This window comes from Danio rerio, chromosome 7 (genome assembly GCF_052040795.2).
Source record: "Danio rerio strain M-AB ecotype USA chromosome 7, GRCz13ab, whole genome shotgun sequence".
In the NCBI taxonomy this organism is placed as follows: Eukaryota; Metazoa; Chordata; class Actinopteri; order Cypriniformes; family Danionidae; genus Danio; species Danio rerio.
Window position 1 is genome coordinate 34,222,284 of NC_141027.1, and position 17,949 is coordinate 34,240,232.

Below are 17,949 nucleotides of genomic sequence, written 5' to 3' on the forward strand. Positions count from 1 at the left end.
TAAAGTCACCAAACACCTGGACAACTTCAATGTGAGCAGGTTGTTCCACTCTTTAACCTCCGTTTACTGATAAACAAACATTTAGCGAAGACGTATGTGTGGTTTACCGAAATTCCAGTGCCTCCCTGCCCTTAGGGTCTTCTGAACAAAGAAAGCTTTCATTTTTTCAGCAAGTGAAAAATGTACGCGCTAGGTCACAGGCCAGGCTAATGTATCTGTATCCTAGCATTGCATTTTTATGGCATTGTCATAAAATAAGCAGAACAAGACAGTGTGTGTACATGAACAAAATCAAAAGAGAAAGCATTTTTTCATTTACATATTTATTAAAAGTACAACAATAACAAACAATATTGTTTCTCTTGACAACCTTTAAAGATGAAGAGAAATTATGATAAAGATTATATACTTGTACAAAGAAGAAATCTAACATGTCAAGCACAACAATCACCACTAAGTCACAAAGTCGATGAACGTGAAAGTTGAACACAAGCACAATAAATGCACATTACTTAAAATTTATTCAACAATTTGTTGAAAAGAATTTGAGATTTGATTTTTTTTCCTCTCAAAGAAAACATGTGTTTACTTATAGACAATAAATCATTTCCTGAATAATACCAGTACCTTCTGTTTTGTCTATACAGGATGACATTAAGAGGTTTCAAATGCATTTCAAGGAATCCAATTCATACAATAACTTTATCAAAGTAAAGTCATAGAGCGTCTAAAGCACACAACAGTCCTTATGAACATTAATGCACGCAGATGTCAGACATCTTTTCTACCGTCAACGCAACTTTCTCTCATGATTCCTTGGGAGACCAGAGATTTGAGACGGCATGCAAAGAGCACTGATCACAAGTACATGATCTGGCTTTCACAAAGCCCACTGTGACCTTTCCCTTCATCAAGCCCTTCTCCATATCCTACGAGCATCCGACGTATAAAAATACAGGGTTAACATTACAAAAACCTGCCAGCAGTACACAGCCCCAATCCCACCCCTACTCAACGCTTACAAACACAGAGGTAAGAGCATTCTGAAAAAATATTTGGTAGCAAAATAGAGTCTACAGTACAAATGGCATGAATTTCAGAAAATAGGCATGCATAATCCATTTATCAGACATATTTACAAAGATCACACCCCTGAGCGGCCCAACCCTGGACAACCCACTTACTCAATGCATCAGGGCTTAAACGTAAGCTTTGTCGTGCTGCTGTCACTGACTTACAGGTACAAAAACAGCCACTGTGGTGGTACTTTTTACAAAGGTACTCTTTTGAAGGTATCAACATGGACCATATGCCACACAGACAGCTTTTGTACCTTTATTTCAGAAAGTGTTTGTACGAATAAATTTGTCATTCATATATATGCTTGATATAGATAGATAGATAGATAGATAGATAGATAGATAGATAGATAGATAGATAGATAGATAGATAGATAGATAGATAGATAGATAGATAGATAGATAGATAGATAGATAGATAGATAGATAGATAGATAGATAGATAGATCTTTTTAATTTCTGTTTCTGTTAATGATTTATTAGCGACCACAACAATCTCTTTAAAAAAAAAAACGACTCACAAAGTGAAATTCTAAATTATTTTGGTCTGTTGCTTGGGAAGACTAAAAAAAAATAATGAAAAACCCTAAAATAGCAACAGGAAACATTTAAACTATTTTTGACCACCTCAGATTGCCTCATTTTGTTGGAAGAATGCTCTTTTGTAAATAATTCATTTGGTATAATTTGTATCATTATTTTAATGTATTTTTGTTGGTCAGTTATCTACAAAATAAACAAAAACAATGAATACATTTTAGGTGCAGTGAGGTGCAAAAAATAATTTTTGGCCTTAATTACATTCAAATAGGCATATTATAACATTAAATATTCAGTATTTTTTAGTATTTCTGACAAACTTCTTTATAATTTGAGATATAAATTACTGTATCGCAATACTACTTAGTGTCCAGATACTTTAGCCAGTATAGTATCGTAAGATTTATTAATGGTATCGTGACAACCCTAATTATATATATATATACTGCAAGAGAGAGAGAGAGAGAGAGAGAGAGAGAAAGCGAGAGAAAGAGAGAGATAGAGAGAGAGAGAGAGAGAGAGAGAGAGAGAAACATTTCAAATTATGTGTAAAAATATTTATCTCTTGTAGTTTACAGTCAATTCAACAATGTTTACCCAAAAGAGAGAGCAAGACACTGCTAGGCCAGTAAGCAATGTAATGGATAAAAAGTATAGTAGTTTATTGGAAAGCATGTATAAATTGACTCTGTCCAACTTTACCTTCTTCTGAAAGATATTAAAATGCTACTGCCACAGTGCATTAACCAAATAAGTTCTCTTTTGTTTTGGGTATTGTCAGTTTTCTGTTTACTGTTGGAAAGATCAAGATCTTGAAGTGGACAAGCCTTAATGTCCAGCCCTGATGCATAATCGCCTGCTCAGAAATATATTATTTACAAACTCTGTTATGAAAAGTTGATGCAAAGGCACACTCACTCAGTTTCATTTCTGGGAGAGGACATGAAGACCCGCTGGTAAGCAGACACAGATGACCATGAACATCTTGGTGCAGAGTTTTCAGAATCTGGTACTACATGAAGAGGACAATTGAGGGACCTAGCCAGACCTTGAAGAGCTTCTCATACGCTTCATTTGAAAAGCATGAAAGTACGACAACATAGAAAGTGATGAACCCTGTGAGAGTCCATAATACAGTCATTCACAGTCATTCACTCCTGTCACACTGAAAAGATGGCTGTGTCAATGGAGACAAAGTTGAGCTCAACACTAGACCTGAAGAAAATACTCCCAGAGGACGGTCAGAACAGTCACACAACCTGCACACATACAGTACATGTGGAGCTGGAGAACTGCTCCAAGAAGAGCTTCGGTACAATGACAAAAGCCTCTTTTCAAAAAACATAACAGAGATAACACGTTCACAAGTGTTACAGAAACTGTTGTGCGTGATGTTTGTTATAAAGTATTCTGTGCTGGAAGGCATGGTTCAGTGCCTAGGACAAATCTGGATATCAACATTTAACGTTGAGGGACAACTTGATCAGCCATATTAGTTTGGGGATTCAACGTTTGAACAGAATTATAAAACAAGAGAAAGAAGTCAAAGACTGTCTTTCCTTCTTTCTTTATTTTTTCTTTCTTTCTTTTAAAGGGACAGTTCACTCAAAATGAAACTTCTATCATCGTTTACTCATTCTCCACTTGTTCCAAACTTGTTTGAGTTTCTTTCTTCTGGTAAACACCAGAAGAAGATATACTGAAGAATGTACGGAAAAACAGCTCTTGACTTTTATAGTATTTTTTGTTTGTACAGTGGATGTAAAGCGCTATTTTCCCCAACATTCTTCAGAATATCTTGTTTTGTGTTCAACAGAAGAAACCATTTATAAAAGTTTGAAACCACTCAAATGTGAGTAAAGAGGTAAAAACGTTTTTTTTTTAAACGTTTTTTTATGCAAATTTTCCCTTCAAGAAGAACATCTCAAACTTTTAATGTGTATTCAACATTAATTTAGGGATTCAATGTTTGAACAGAATTCTTAAAATAAAGAAAAAGGACTCAAAGTCTTTCTTTCTTTCTTTCTTTCTTTTTTAAAGGGACAAAAAATGAAACTTCTGTCATCGCTTACTCATTATCCACTCATTGTTACAAACTTGTTTGAGTTTCTTGCTTCTGCTAAACGCACGAGAAGATATACTGAAGAATGTAGGAACGAAACAGCTCTTCACTTTTATAGTATTTTTTGTTTGTACAGTCAATGTCAAGGGCTGATTTTCCACCAAAATTCTTCAGAATATCTTGTTTTCAACAGAAGACAAAATTCATAAAGGTTTAGAACCACTTGAGTGTGAGTAAATTATTTGAAAATTTTCATTTTTATGTAAAGTATCCCGTCAAGAAGAATGTCAAACTCTTGATATGTATCAGATATTAATTTGGGGATTCAATGTTTGAGTAGAATTCTAAAAAAAAAAAAGAAAAATGAGTCAAAGAGTTTCTTTCTTTTTCTTCTTTCTTTCTTAAAACAGTTCACCCAAAAATGAAACTTCTGTCATCGTTTACTCATTCTACATTTGTTCCAAACTTGTTTGAGTTTCTTAAATCTGTTAAACACAAAGAGAGATAAATGCAGGGGATACAACGGCTGTTGATTTTTATAGTTTTTTTTATTTGTACAATGAATGAGGGCTACTTTTCCCCCATCATTTCTTAGAATATCTTTTGTGTTCAACAGAAGAAATCCATTAAAATTTGGAACCACTTGAGTTTGAGTAAATGTTCACTTGATTTAAAATGTTCATTTTATGTAAACCATCCCTAACTAAAGAATGTCAAACTCTTGATATGTATTAGACAACATTATACATTGGGCCAGATTTGTGTTGTTTTGATTTAACCGAAATTTGTAAAAACGACATATCTACACTTTACAAAAAAAGCACTTTTTATCACGCCTCTAAAAAAATAAGCCTCTGTTATGGTAATTCTAACATAACAGCATCAGAAAAGACATGACAGAGAAGAGATATCTCACATAGACATGCTATATAACAAAATATATCATAAATGGCAATATTTCATGGCAATAAAAATGGCTAACAATAACATAAAAAAACAAGTATGTACTGTACATATACTGTAATAATACAATGTCTCCAACATTGAAACAAACACATGTGAAAGTGCTACCGAGTCTGTAATCTCCAGCCTTTGAGTCCTGAAGGAACTTTTTCCAGATCTGGTGGTTTGTATATGTTGAGTTTGTGCAGTCTTTTTTTCTTCCTATGACACACTGGAGCAGCGGATGGAGGGGGAGCCCATCTGAGTGAGTACTTTGTCCAGCCACTGCAGAGGCCCGTTAAGGTGCAGCTCTATCCAGCAGGGGGTGCTAGTCACTGTCTGCCGCCTGACGCCATTAAAGAGAGAGAGAAATAATTAGAAATCAGAATGCCGACACAATGTGCAAAACTATGAATACACTTAGCCATATTCAAATATATGTACTGCATCAGATCAGTGTAATCTAATCATCTACAGACAGCCTAACTTAATAAAATCTGAAAGGTATATGATTTTATTTAGGCCAAATGAAGTGGAAAGGGGCTGGCTTGAATGCTTGTAAAGGCAAGCTCCAAAAAATGAAATGTATTTCTTGCTGCTTGAATTTGTTTATATAAATCATTACATAATTAACATTATAAGAGAAAATATGACTGTGACAGGCATCAGTTTTGCAGTAAATTAAAGTTATGGCTCAAGTATTTCATTCATTCATTCATTTTCTTTTCATCTTAGTCCTTTTATTATTCCGGGGTCGCCACAGTGCAATGAACCGCCAACTTATCCAGCATCCAATGATAAGCACATTTGCCAATTTAAGTTATAAGCACTTAAGTATGAAGCAAGTGTAGGAAAAGTCACAACATTTCATGTCAATAAGATCAATGCAAATTTACAAAACAAATAAATAAGACCAAAAACCAGCACCTGAGTTAACCACTTAGTTTAAATGTATTATTATTATTCATTCATTCATTTTCTTTTCGACTTAGTCCCTTTATTAATTTGGGGTCCCCACAGTGGAATGAACCACCAACTTATCCAGCATATGTTTTACACAGCGGATGCCCTTCCAGCTGTAAACTATCACTGGGAAACATCCATACACGCTTATTCACTGTGAACAATTTTTAGCCTACCCAATTCACTTGTACCACATGTCTTTGGACTGTGTGGGAAACCGGAGCACCCGGAGGAAACCCACGCAAACACGGGGAGAACATACAAACTCCACACAGCCGGGGTTCGAACCTGTGACCTTCATGCTGTGAGGTGACAGCGCTACCCTTTGTGCCACCGCGTTGCCTATTATTATTATTATTATTATTATTGCCACAGCCATATCACCATGCAGCCTAAGACCGGTTACTCACTGAAGCTAAGCAGACCTGTGCCAGGTCAGTACCTGCATGGGAGACCACATAGGAAAAACTAGGTTGCTGTTGAAAGTGGTATTAGAGAGGCCAGCAGGGGACGTCCTAATGCCCCAGTAAAAGTGAAGGGGACACTGTACTGTCAGTGAGGTTGAGATGTTAAACCGAGGTCCTGACTCTCTGTGGTCATTAAAAATCCCATGGCACTTCTCGTAAAAAGTAAGGGTGTAACCCCACTGTCCTGGCCAAAGTCCATCAATCGGCACTTACAATCATGGCCTCCCAATCATCCTCATCCACTGACTTAGCTCTATCACTGTCTCTCCACTCCATCTATAGCTGGTGTGTGGTAAGCGCACTGGTGCCGCTGTCCTGTGGCTGCCGTCGCATCATCTAAGTCAGGGGTGTCAAACTCAATTCCTGGAAGGCCGGAGCCCAGCACAGTTTAGTTCCAACATAGCTCCAACACACTTACCTGTAGGTTTCAAACAAGCCTGAAGGACTCAATTAGTTTGATCAGGTGTGTTTAATTAGGGTTGGAACTAAACTGTGCAGAGCTGCGGCCCTTTTGGACACGTTTGACACCTGTGATCTCAGTGAATGCTGCACACTGGTGTTGGTGTGGAGAGACCCCCCTCAATTTGGGTGTATACCCAATACACAATAAATGTGCTATATAAATACACATTACATTATTATTATTATTAATCACAAAAGGACATTTAATGCACACGTCTATTTTGGCACAGGCTGGTCAGATGTTTTGCTCCACAAGTTGCTATAGTTATTGTGTCAGTCACAGCAAATTTAGTATCATTCACCATACAATTTAGCAGATCCGCTCAATTGAATGCATTAGTTCTCCATTGGTCCTCTTATAAGCATGACAAAACAAAACATTCAATGGATTGTAAACAAGAATCAAGCAAAGAGTGAGCTCTTTATGTCATGACACAAAAACGCATAACATTTAGCTAACTTGCGCTACACAAAAATTTTGACTAGGTCCAGTGAATGACTGTGACTGGCCATTCATTTTAAAAAGCATGCCGGTGATTGAATACAACACTCAATGCTGCAAAAAACATAGTAAAGAAACTAAAAATACACATAGGAGCGCTGAAAAGCGGCTGCCTCTCAGTGGACAAAGAATTGAGCTGAAAGAACTGTAAATCAGTCCAACAAAATTCTAGTTTCATTCAAGCACTTTCAAAGACTTGTTTGTCTTCACTTTTTTTTCCTTTAACACCTGCCAAAAACAAAAACGGAAAAAAAAACTTTCAAGAAGTATACTGTACATTCCTGCACAGCATTTTTATTTTCAAGAAGGTATAGATTCTAAACAAATCCCCTACTCACATCCTTTACAGTGAATGACTGGCAAGATACAATTTTGCCACAGAGTTTACCAGTTTGTCTGGATATGAAATCTCTGCTCTGCTTTGCTTTTCTTTGGTCCCTCATAGGAACAGGACTTGCTGCCAAACACACTTCTTTTACATTCCACAGTGCTTAACACAACACTTGTCTCAGCTCCCCTCACTTGTGCTCACATACACACGTGAACAGACTTAGTCCCAGAACCTCTGTTCACAATGCCTCATGGTGCTCTGGGACATCCTCTAACCCCTTACAGCCACCCACACGCATACACACACATCCACAACCACACACGCACACACCCTGTGTAAGTCTACTGAATCTTACATTTTCTACATAACTCACTTCTTCAATGAGGAAATAATACAGTTCACTTTAATGCATAATTCTTTAGCCTGACACAACCTGATAAAACTTTATAATCTGTAAATAAATCTTGAGCATGTCAATTAAATATAGCTCAACAGTAAACCTTTTGTTATAGTTTTGATTGAACTCTAACCTAAAGTTTTTAATATATATTTTTGAATTTTTTGTGATCACTTTGTGCAAAAATACAGTATAAAAGAAATTCTATTAAATAATATTGCACTTAAAATATTCCAATACTAGTTTTTCTTTTTTAATATATATATTTACAACATCATTTATTCCTATCATATTTTTATATCATATTTTTTAAATAATCTTTTAATGAATACAAAGTTCAAAAGCAGTATTTAATTGCTATATAAATCATTTTAAAACATCAATTTTAAATAAATGTTTCCTTCTACCATCACTTAAGATCAATTCATACTGAATAGAACTAAATTATTTTAAATTGCAAGTGTATCTATAATATATGTATTTAAATTAAAATTTAGCATTTGAAATGAGTATCTAGAGAACATTTTGGCTTTTACCACTAAGTTTCACTTAAATTGGCAACTCTTCTGCTGCTTTCATATTGTTTTGCATTGTGCAATGTAACCATATTTTTCAAGACAGCTTTATCCAACAATATGTCTGACAGTGCCTACTGGTTTTATCTCCATGCAACTTCTTGCATTGATTCTTTGAGTGTCTCATTCTTTGACAGCAAAACCATGAACAGACCCCTGAGTGTTTATGAAGGCAGCCTTGGCTAGCCTACACAGTCTACTGACAGAGAAAAGGAGATGGAGTACTGGAAAGTAAGTAGAAGAGTAGGAGTGAGAAAGTGGAAAGGAAAAGCTCTTCTTAAACTCCAAAGGTCTAAATTCAAAGAACTTTCAATGTCAGGATTTGGAAGAGAAAACGGAAAATAAAAACAAAACAAGAAGAAATGAAAAACAGTGTAGTGGTCAAAGTACGTCATGAGGGCCCTGAAACACAGGATCAAAACATAAAGTGTTCAAATAGCTTGTTTAAACATCAAAGTAAGCATCTGCAGCACTCAAAGAGAAGGGTCTGAAGGTTGTGAGATGAGGAGAGGTATGAAAGGAAGAGAGAGAAAGAAAAGCTTAGGGGCTATATTTTAACAATCTAAGCGCAAAGTCTAAAGTGCATGGCACAAAATCATCAAGGGCATGTCCGAATCCACTTTTATTATTTTAAGGATGGAAAAATATGGTTTGCGCCATAGCGCATGGTCTAACAGGGTTGTGCTTATTCTCTTAATGAGTTATTATGGATGTGTTTTGAGCATAAAGTGCATTAAATCAATCAGAATCTCATCTCCCATTCTCTTTAAGAGGCAGTTGTGTTGCGTCATGGCGCATTTGCTATTTACAACGCAGATTTTGTAAGAGGAAAAACTGAATGCTTCACTAGTGAGAAAACAGTTAAACAGACCATCTGCGCGAGGATAAAGAACAAGCCCCCTCCATTTAGTCTTTATAGTTTCTCTTTACTTTACTTTCATTTACTCTTTACTTAAGTCCTTTACTTTCGTGGATAAGGAAACGATGTTGTACATACTCCACTGAAGACATTTATTAGCCTAAATATTTATTTTGCTTGTTATGCACAATTATTTGTTTCAAAACTATTTCTAAATTCAGTTCCAGCAAACTAATAAATTAACAATAATAATGAAGTGTGGTCCAAAAACAGTTACAGCCAAACAGACGTACTATTGTTATGCCACATATGGTGATGCAGACGTCTGAATGGGGAAACATCCAATTTTCCAAAACTGTTTGACAAGCTTACGATTAAATTTCATATTAGGAATCAACAATAAAAAGGAACAACAACTGTGTCTTTAGTTTCATTTTGTAAATTTTCCATTCACAAAATCTGCAGAAACTCATGTCTGGTCTATAGCGTTCAATGATTGGCTTCTGTACTAGATGGCGGGGCGACACGTCTTGTGAATTCTAGTCTTTGGCTTAGTTCACAAAACATTTCAATTTTAATTCAAGTAAATTCCCTGTGGGAAAGAGATGCATATATGTGTATTGTGCTTTGTTAAATTCAAATAATAATAATATTTTATCTCTTTCATTATCTTTTTATTCATAAACATTCATATCATGTTAATTGTGTGTATGTATATATATATATGTGTTATATAATCACTTTAAGATTTTATTCATAGTTAATGTCATCATTGGCAAGACTTAACAAAATATGCCAATATAGCTTTTTTGAGTAAAATTTAATTTAATTGAGAGAGAGAGAGAGAGAGAGAGAGAAAGAGGCACACACACACACACACACACACACACACACACACACACACACACACACACACATCTAGATGATTATAAATGAATCATTGTAAATATACTGATTATTATTGTTTTTATTACTGTTAAATCCTAAAAAATGTATTCTGATCTATTTTTGTATTGATTTGTGTGAATAATTAATGTTGAATAATAATATAATATATTGAATATTAATGTGATATATTTAATAATATGATATATTGTTGATATTTTATTTAATTATTATATATAAATGTCATTTTTTTCTTTTATTTATTTATTTTTTTACTGCTACTACTATTTACTGTGTGTACTGTTTTTTTTTTTATTACATATGGATGTTACTTTTTATGTAAACTTTATAACTGCTTTGGCAATACATTTGTAACAATTGTCATGCCAATAAAGCAATTATTGAATTGAACTGAACTGAGAGAGAGAGAGAGAGAGAGAGAGAGAGAGAGAGAGAGAGAGAGAGAGAGAGAGAGGGAGAGGGAGAGAAAAAGAGAGAGAGAGAGAGAGAGAGAGAGAGAGAGAGAGGGAGAGAGTAAGAGAGAGAGAGTGAGTGTGTGGGTGTCTACTGAAACCTGACACAGCTCATATTGGGTCTCCACACGCCAGGCTGTCTGGAAAGCAGTCTCACTCTCTCTCAAAGCAGTTTTACTCCTTTCCCACTCAATCCTCAAACTTTCTCTACAGATGTTCCCTGGTCAGAACCCACAACTGCTTCTGATTAGGGTCTTGGTTTCATGGGCTCAAACAATGAAGTTACTCACAAAAGCATGAGTGGGAGAGAAGGAGCCCAAAAATCTCGGAGATGTTTTCAAGCGCACCATGTGTGAGTTGGTTTGGTGTGGAATGATTTGCCAGCGCAGACCTAACAGTTTATATGACTGATATACTAAGCTGGTGGACACCAGATTGTCTTGCTACATCAGAGCTGCTCTTCACCAGAGCAGGACAAAGTGGGAGGAATAGTTACAACAGCCGGTCTGACCCTGCAGGACTTGATACAACTGCATACTAAAAAAAAAAAACTCAGACATTCCCTCCTATTGTTCTAAAATTGCTTGAGCTTCCTTTATTATCAGCTTCTGTCAACACTATTGATGTCATCTGCTGAAATAGCCATTACTTCATCAAAATCAGTTTATGCTGGATATTAGGGGGTGCAAAATATTCTGGCTCATACCAATAAGCTGATGATTATTTTTGGTTAATCATTTCTGACTGTCATGAAAACTGTCAATATTGGTACTAAAATACCAATATGGTACTACAATATTGACCACTACACTGTAAAACCAAAAAAGCTAAGGTAATTCAAACCGTTGAGAAAACCAATTGCAACAAACCATTTTAGTTTATTAACTAATCCTAATGAGCACTGTGAACTTACTTTATTTGAGGAAGCAATTTGAGCACAGTAAAACCCAATAAATGAAGAGAACTCAAACCAACTGAGTACTGTAAAACCCTAAAAGTTAAGGCAACTCAAACTGTTTGAGAAAACCGATTGCTACAAACCATTTGAGTTAAAAAAAACTAATCTATATGAGTACTGTGAACTTACTAAATTTAAGGTTAAGAAATGTGGTTTCTTCATTACTTTCAACACTGAGTTCAAAACTCTTTTCAAATGAGTAGAATAAACTTTCAGTAGATTTTGAGTTAACTACACTCATTTCATTTGACAAAGTTGACTGTTGTGTTTTACAGTGTGCTGAATATTTCAATATTTCACAGATTTTTACATTCAGATTATCTTTGAAGGTGCTCACTTAAACACAAGTTTATTTTGATAACTTAAATGAAGATTTTATTTTCATTAACATTAATTATATTTCAGTAATTATTTTTACCAGTTCTAACTACTTATCATTGGTAAATACTTATTTAATGCTAGATCTGAAAGAGGGAGATACAGAACAACAGTAAGATTTTCCATTTAAATGTCAAAACACTGTATCAAAAAAAAAAAACACTAGAGCATTTGTGTTATACACTGTATATATGCTGTATAGCAAGTCAGTCATCCATTATTGTCTGCTGTCATCTCTGTCGGCAAAAGTTAAACCAAAAACATGAGGCTGACTGAAATGACCCAAGAAGATTTTTAGAAAACAAAAGCAGCAAAAGAACCGTCAATATTGCCATTTGAAAGACTTTGTATGCCTTTTTCTGATAAGTCTAATATTGATCTAGCTAAATCCATGTGGTTAATTTTAAGAATTTAAAGCGCTTTTGGAGAGCAATATGGGAAAGGTTCCTGAATAATTTGTAGAGAAAACTATTAACATGTTCTGTAAATGTACATATTATATGAAGTATTTTTCCACATAAAAAGTATTTTTTTGTTGTTGACAGATGTTAGTTTTCACTTTATTTCTACATCTCACATCATCAAATGCACCTTGATTAGTTTAGATTGTTTAGATAATTATTTTGGGAAATAAATATTCAGTGAATATATATATATATATATTTTTTTTAAATACATGTAACACGTAATGCCATGACATATCTTCAGTACTATAATCATTCTAAGAATATCTGTTTATCAACCATCATCAGTTATCAACACTAGCCTATGAATTATCAGTAATTTCCAAAATTAATTTGTTGCACTGCTAATATTAAGACCTAATCAAGTTCTACCATTGAAATCAAATTAAAGCAATCTAAATGCAAAAACAATCATTACTACAATTATTCCATTTATTATTCAGCAGCTACTTTCTACAAAAACTGATTACGACAAATCAGAAATCAAAGAATTTAACAGGAAGCAAAAGAGGCTTCTGTGGTTTTGGGTAACACCACTTCACAAGTGAGGTAAAAGTCTTTGAGTGAGTCAAATCAAGGCCACATTCCAGGAGTGGTAGGCAAGATGATAGATAAGAAGGAAGTAATTTCAGAAATCATACCTGTACTCGGCTCCCCAGCCCTTCACAAAGCTCATGCGAATGGTGCACATGCGTGTGAGCTGGTATACAGCCTCAAAGCCCTGATTCACAGACTGGGCCAACAGGGCTGCAAACTCCTGATTATTAAAGATCTTCAGATTACAGCCTGGATGGACACAAAGCAAAGTTCATATATCAATAACAAACTAAACTAAAACGGCTAAACTGATTTGGTGTTAGTGTTGAGTTAGTTGCTTCAAAAAAGTAGTTAATTAATCACATCAGTAAAATTATATTTAAATTACTTTTGCAGTCACTTTGTCTGAAAGGTAATTTAATTACTTGACTCGGTACTACTAAATATTCATATAAGTCTTACCGCATTAATGGACAATTGAAATTAAACTTTTTAATCTGAGCCAAACAGGACCTTTTTTTTTAGATATTAACATTTAAAATATTTAACATTAAATGGATCAATACAAAAATAAAACAACAATTTTTTTTTTTAATTCAAAGATTTTTATTAAAATTGTTGGACAAATTAAACTAGTGTTGTCACAATACTGGAATTTGATACTAATCAATTTTAAAAACGTACGTTTCCCGCAAACATTTGAGCGCTTTTGAACATGTTCTTAAACACCACTGATTTGCCATTGTGTTCACATGCTCAACAGAAATGAATGTGATTGGTCATGAAGGTCATCAGTTCACCAAACTCACAGCTGTTTACTGAGTGTAAACACAGATACAGGAGCACTGGACCATTTTAAAGCCGCGATTCAACTGTGTACTGCTCGTATGTCAGCTTATAGACATACCAGCTTATTGACGTCACTTTGAAACACTCCAGTTTACACTTAATAAACATCGGTGAGTTCGGTGAACTAATGACCTTCATGACCAACCACAGTCATTTCTGTTGAACACATGAAAACAATGGCAAATCAGTGCTGTTTTAGCTCCACATCGCTTAAATGTTAGTAGGAAATGGAAGTTTTGATCGGTACTGAATTCCAGTATCGTGACAACACTGAATCGAACAATCTTTAGTTGAAAAATCGAGTTATCAAGCAAAAGCACACAATTACTCTACTTCTCTTTATTCATACCCTATATTTTCATGAACTAATTTCTCACTCAATTTGTTATTATGTGCAACTGTCTTAATAAATGTAACCTTCTTTAGTTGAAAAATTTAATTATTCTGTAAACTATATTTGTATAACAAATACAAAATTACTTTTAACGTGATTTATACAGAACAGCTAATTTTATGTTCACTATTAAAGGAAAGTATATTGTAAGTAACTAGGGGTGTGACGAGATCTCGGGCTACAAGATCTCATGAGATTAAATCGCAATGAGATTTCTCTTTGAGGTGAAAAGTTGTCTTGTTAGTTGCGATGTTATAGTTGAGCGTGTGGGTGAATTTGGCACTAAAAATTGGAGGCAGGATTGGATTAGAACTGTAAATTAAGTGCTTTGAACAAAGTAAACTCTTGGAGACACACATTTAATTCGGCGTGCGGTATCTAATTTCATTAAAACTGCTAGCTCAAAGTTTGTCCAGTCAGTACTTTATAGCAAAATATTTTGCAGGGTTTGCATGTCCTTTATGCCATAACTCATTAAAATATAAGTAAAATAACATTCATTACAAGTTTTATTTTAATAAGCAACTAAATAGTTTTGCATGTTGTGATTTTTTTTTCAGTTGAATAAAAGACTATTTGTCATTCATATATTTCATCATTGAGAATTCCAAAAAATTGTATAAGAATCTTGTCTCGTCTCGTAAACCCAATTTCGTGTCTCATCTCATGGAGTTAGCATTTCATCACACCCGTAAAAGTAACTAAATAAATTACCTGAAAATGAAAAGTAATCCCTTACTATTATTTGTACTTTCTAACTAATTATACCAACACTGTCTGGCACAATAGCTGGGTTTCTATCTCCATTTTGTTAATGCACATTCTGAAGTATCACATGAGAAACGAATGATGCAAATCTTAAAACCCATCGGGCGTAGCAAACATTACACCCTCATAATGCGTGCCTTGTTTACTTTTGGTCACTATGTTGGCCGCTCTACAAGCTTGATGGAAACTGACCTAATTTACATCTGTTATTTTTTTTCTTCTTTCACTTCACGTTAGGATGAAAACCCGGCCAAAGTCAAGGAACCATCATTAATGACTCGGTTCCCTTTTTCAATTTAACTATTCATGAACTTAGTAGATTCTCTGTTGATGATAGCTATTCACAGAGGGTCCCTTGTTTTATCTTGAGAGCTGTTCATTGAGAGTCTTTAGTTTTATCTCACCAGGTGGAATCTTGCAAACAGTAGCGGGGTGCCAGCCGTAACGCTGATTGCAGTTGGGACTCTGAACAAAAATGGCGCTGTCACTTAGACACTCTGCAAACACTTCACCTCCAATGTAATACAAACGCACACCCCGGCCTGCGAAAACAAAAGATTGTCACATAAGTAAGGAAATCAAACACATTACTATAAGTAAAAGCCATTTTAAATCAGTTTGTGTTATAAATAGGTATTTGAGACAAATGTGTGTGTACCAATGTGTCTGCGTGTGAGCTCCACAGCAGCGTTTCGGTTCACATTGGACAGCAGTCCGAGACAAAAACGCTCTGAGTTGGACGGGTCTGTGAAGCCATCTACTGTTAAAGAGGGCTGTGAGGCATGGAAAGTTTCTCCTACTCGCTGGTTCAATTCGTAGTAGGAAATAGAGCACCAAAATGCTGGTTCACAGTATGTCACTGGCTGTAGATCTAAAAGAGAGAGAAAAAAGAGCAATGTAAAATGAGAATCAGCGAGGCACAGACAGACATAGAAAGAGGCAGAGGGAAAAAATAGAAAGAAACACGAATGAAAAAAAGACAGGAAGAGGAAAAACAAACAAGTGAGTTGGGATCCCTGAAGAGACATGGGGGCTGGAAACTGACGACACTGTGATGTCAAGAGCAAATGTTACTTCCCAGAAATAAAGGCTGAATCGGGAAATGCCATCACTTAGAGGTAAAAAATTACAGGCTTATGGAAATGGCCATTCTCTGTGCCACACACACACCACTGTGGAGAAATCACATGTGGGATCTGCAGAAGTCCAATCTGGTACAATAGGGAATTGTGGGCCCTCCCTTCGTAAGATGAACAGGATGTTTAGTGTGGGTGGTTTTCATCAAAGTTGTTTTGGGGACATTTAACAATCTATTTCTTCTGAGAAATTGAAAGCACAAATTAACAAATAGTTTGTCGAACTATTCTAAATATGCACAGTCAGCATTTACTAACCTAGGTCTCACTTAACAGTTCTTGGGTCATTTATAACTAGACAAGGTAAGAAATGAGTTGAATGAACCAGAGTGAACCAGACTGATTCAGACCATTATTAGTTCAAGGTTGATCTTTGTTTTTTTCAGATTGAATAAAAAACCTCATATAAGTCCCTAGTTCACGAGTCATTCAACAGCACCTGTGCTATACTGTATGTTTGTTTATCTTCACACAAACAAAAAAACTGCAAGGTCTTTGCATAGCAAAGGTATGCAGACTGTCTACCAATTTTGTATCAATTTATGGCAGCCAGACTTGTACTACTGAATTCTAATTGCAAGCTCAGATGGCATATTTTCTAGCTGTGATTCTGCAGATTGAAGCAACACTGTTGGTCAGTAGTGTATTTTACATAAAGAGAGTGTTAGGGTGCTTTCACATCAAGATGTTTGTTTTTTTAAAACCTGGTGTGTTTGCCCCCTTAGCTCAGTTCGTGTGGGCATTTGTGAACACTGTGGGTGTCACCATTCAAAGTAAAAGTGCAGCTTCTTTTCGCTTATAAAGTTTCTCATTTCTCATCATCATAAATTAAAATAATGAGAGCTGAGTGGAATCCCGGAAAATAAACCAAACTGACCAATGTATGGAGAGTTTACTTGCATGTTACTTGTTTTAATTTTGGTCCATTCAGAAATGTTGCAAGCATAAAAGCAAACCAGATCAAAATTAAAAAGCAATAATGTAACTATTTAAATCCCTGTTTCGGTAAAAAATATTCAATCTATAGGTGTGTAAGCACCTTAGACACCTCAGTCAGCAGTTGTTTTTGGTTACAATGCTACAAACTCTCTTTCACAACACTTTTATTATGAGTTTAATTTTATTATGGCAAAATAAAATAAAATACAGTCAAATATTTAACTGTTAAGCATTTTGTATTTGTTTAGATATATTCAAGAATTCCATTATTGTGTGGAAATCTTAATATTGAATTCTTTCCATGACAATCATGCGGTGAACATCTGATAATCTGACAACCTTATTCAGGACTAAATATACAGTATTTTGATGCTTACTGACAATCAAGTTTGGTGTATTTAAAGTTAGACTCGGAAGTGTCCATCTATGAGTTTAGCAGGTTCTGCATAGTTTTCGGATTGACTAAGGTGGCAATGTACCTTTTTCAACATAGAATTCATAAAAGATTTTTAACTCTATATCTACAAAATGCAGATTAAATGTGCATCAGCTTTTTTCATTTTTTTTCAAGAAATTCACGAAGGTGCTTTATAACCTAAATTATAATATATTCAATCGTTATCATACAATGCAATAAATAGTGTTTTTTAGATTTAACTAACACAGCACATCATTTTAATTGCAATTGCTAAAAAATATATATATTTCATTCATTTATAAAAAATAAAATCTATCATCAATACATAGCCTAGGCTTGATGCAATCTTTTTAAGATGACTTGACCACGCCATAATTAAATGCTCCAGTTAATATATTAAACAACCCCAGTGGTAACTCTGGTAAGACATTTGTGTGAGTATAATTGTAGCTTCAAACAATCTAAACACAACTGTGCTAGTTTATTGAAAGCAATTAGTAAAAATGGTGAACAAAAGAAAAGCTCTTTGAAATGCTGGAGAATCATTCGTTTTCAGAAAACACTTGAAGTA

The 17,949-nt window shown here is 34.9% G+C and overlaps 1 protein-coding gene across 2 annotated transcripts in view; it reads right to left on the reverse strand.

The window, feature by feature from the left end:
• Window positions 1-3,633: 3,633 nt before the first annotated feature.
• The window catches only part of smad3a (SMAD family member 3a), a 43,481-nt gene continuing 29,165 nt past the window's right edge, over window positions 3,634-17,949 (reverse strand). Inside the window, exons 6-9 of one of the 2 annotated variants that reach the window (NM_131571.2) lie at window positions 15,544-15,756; window positions 15,290-15,427; window positions 12,979-13,123; window positions 3,634-4,969 (exon numbers count right to left, since the gene is read on the reverse strand). In NM_131571.2, the coding sequence (NP_571646.1) occupies window positions 4,846-4,969; window positions 12,979-13,123; window positions 15,290-15,427; window positions 15,544-15,756 (620 nt within the window). In that variant the 3' untranslated portion in view covers window positions 3,634-4,845. Of the gene's footprint in view, window positions 4,970-12,978; window positions 13,124-13,597; window positions 13,679-13,970; window positions 15,428-15,543; window positions 15,757-17,949 lie in introns of those variants that run through there. The other variant, XR_015494917.1, reaches the window with a different exon arrangement.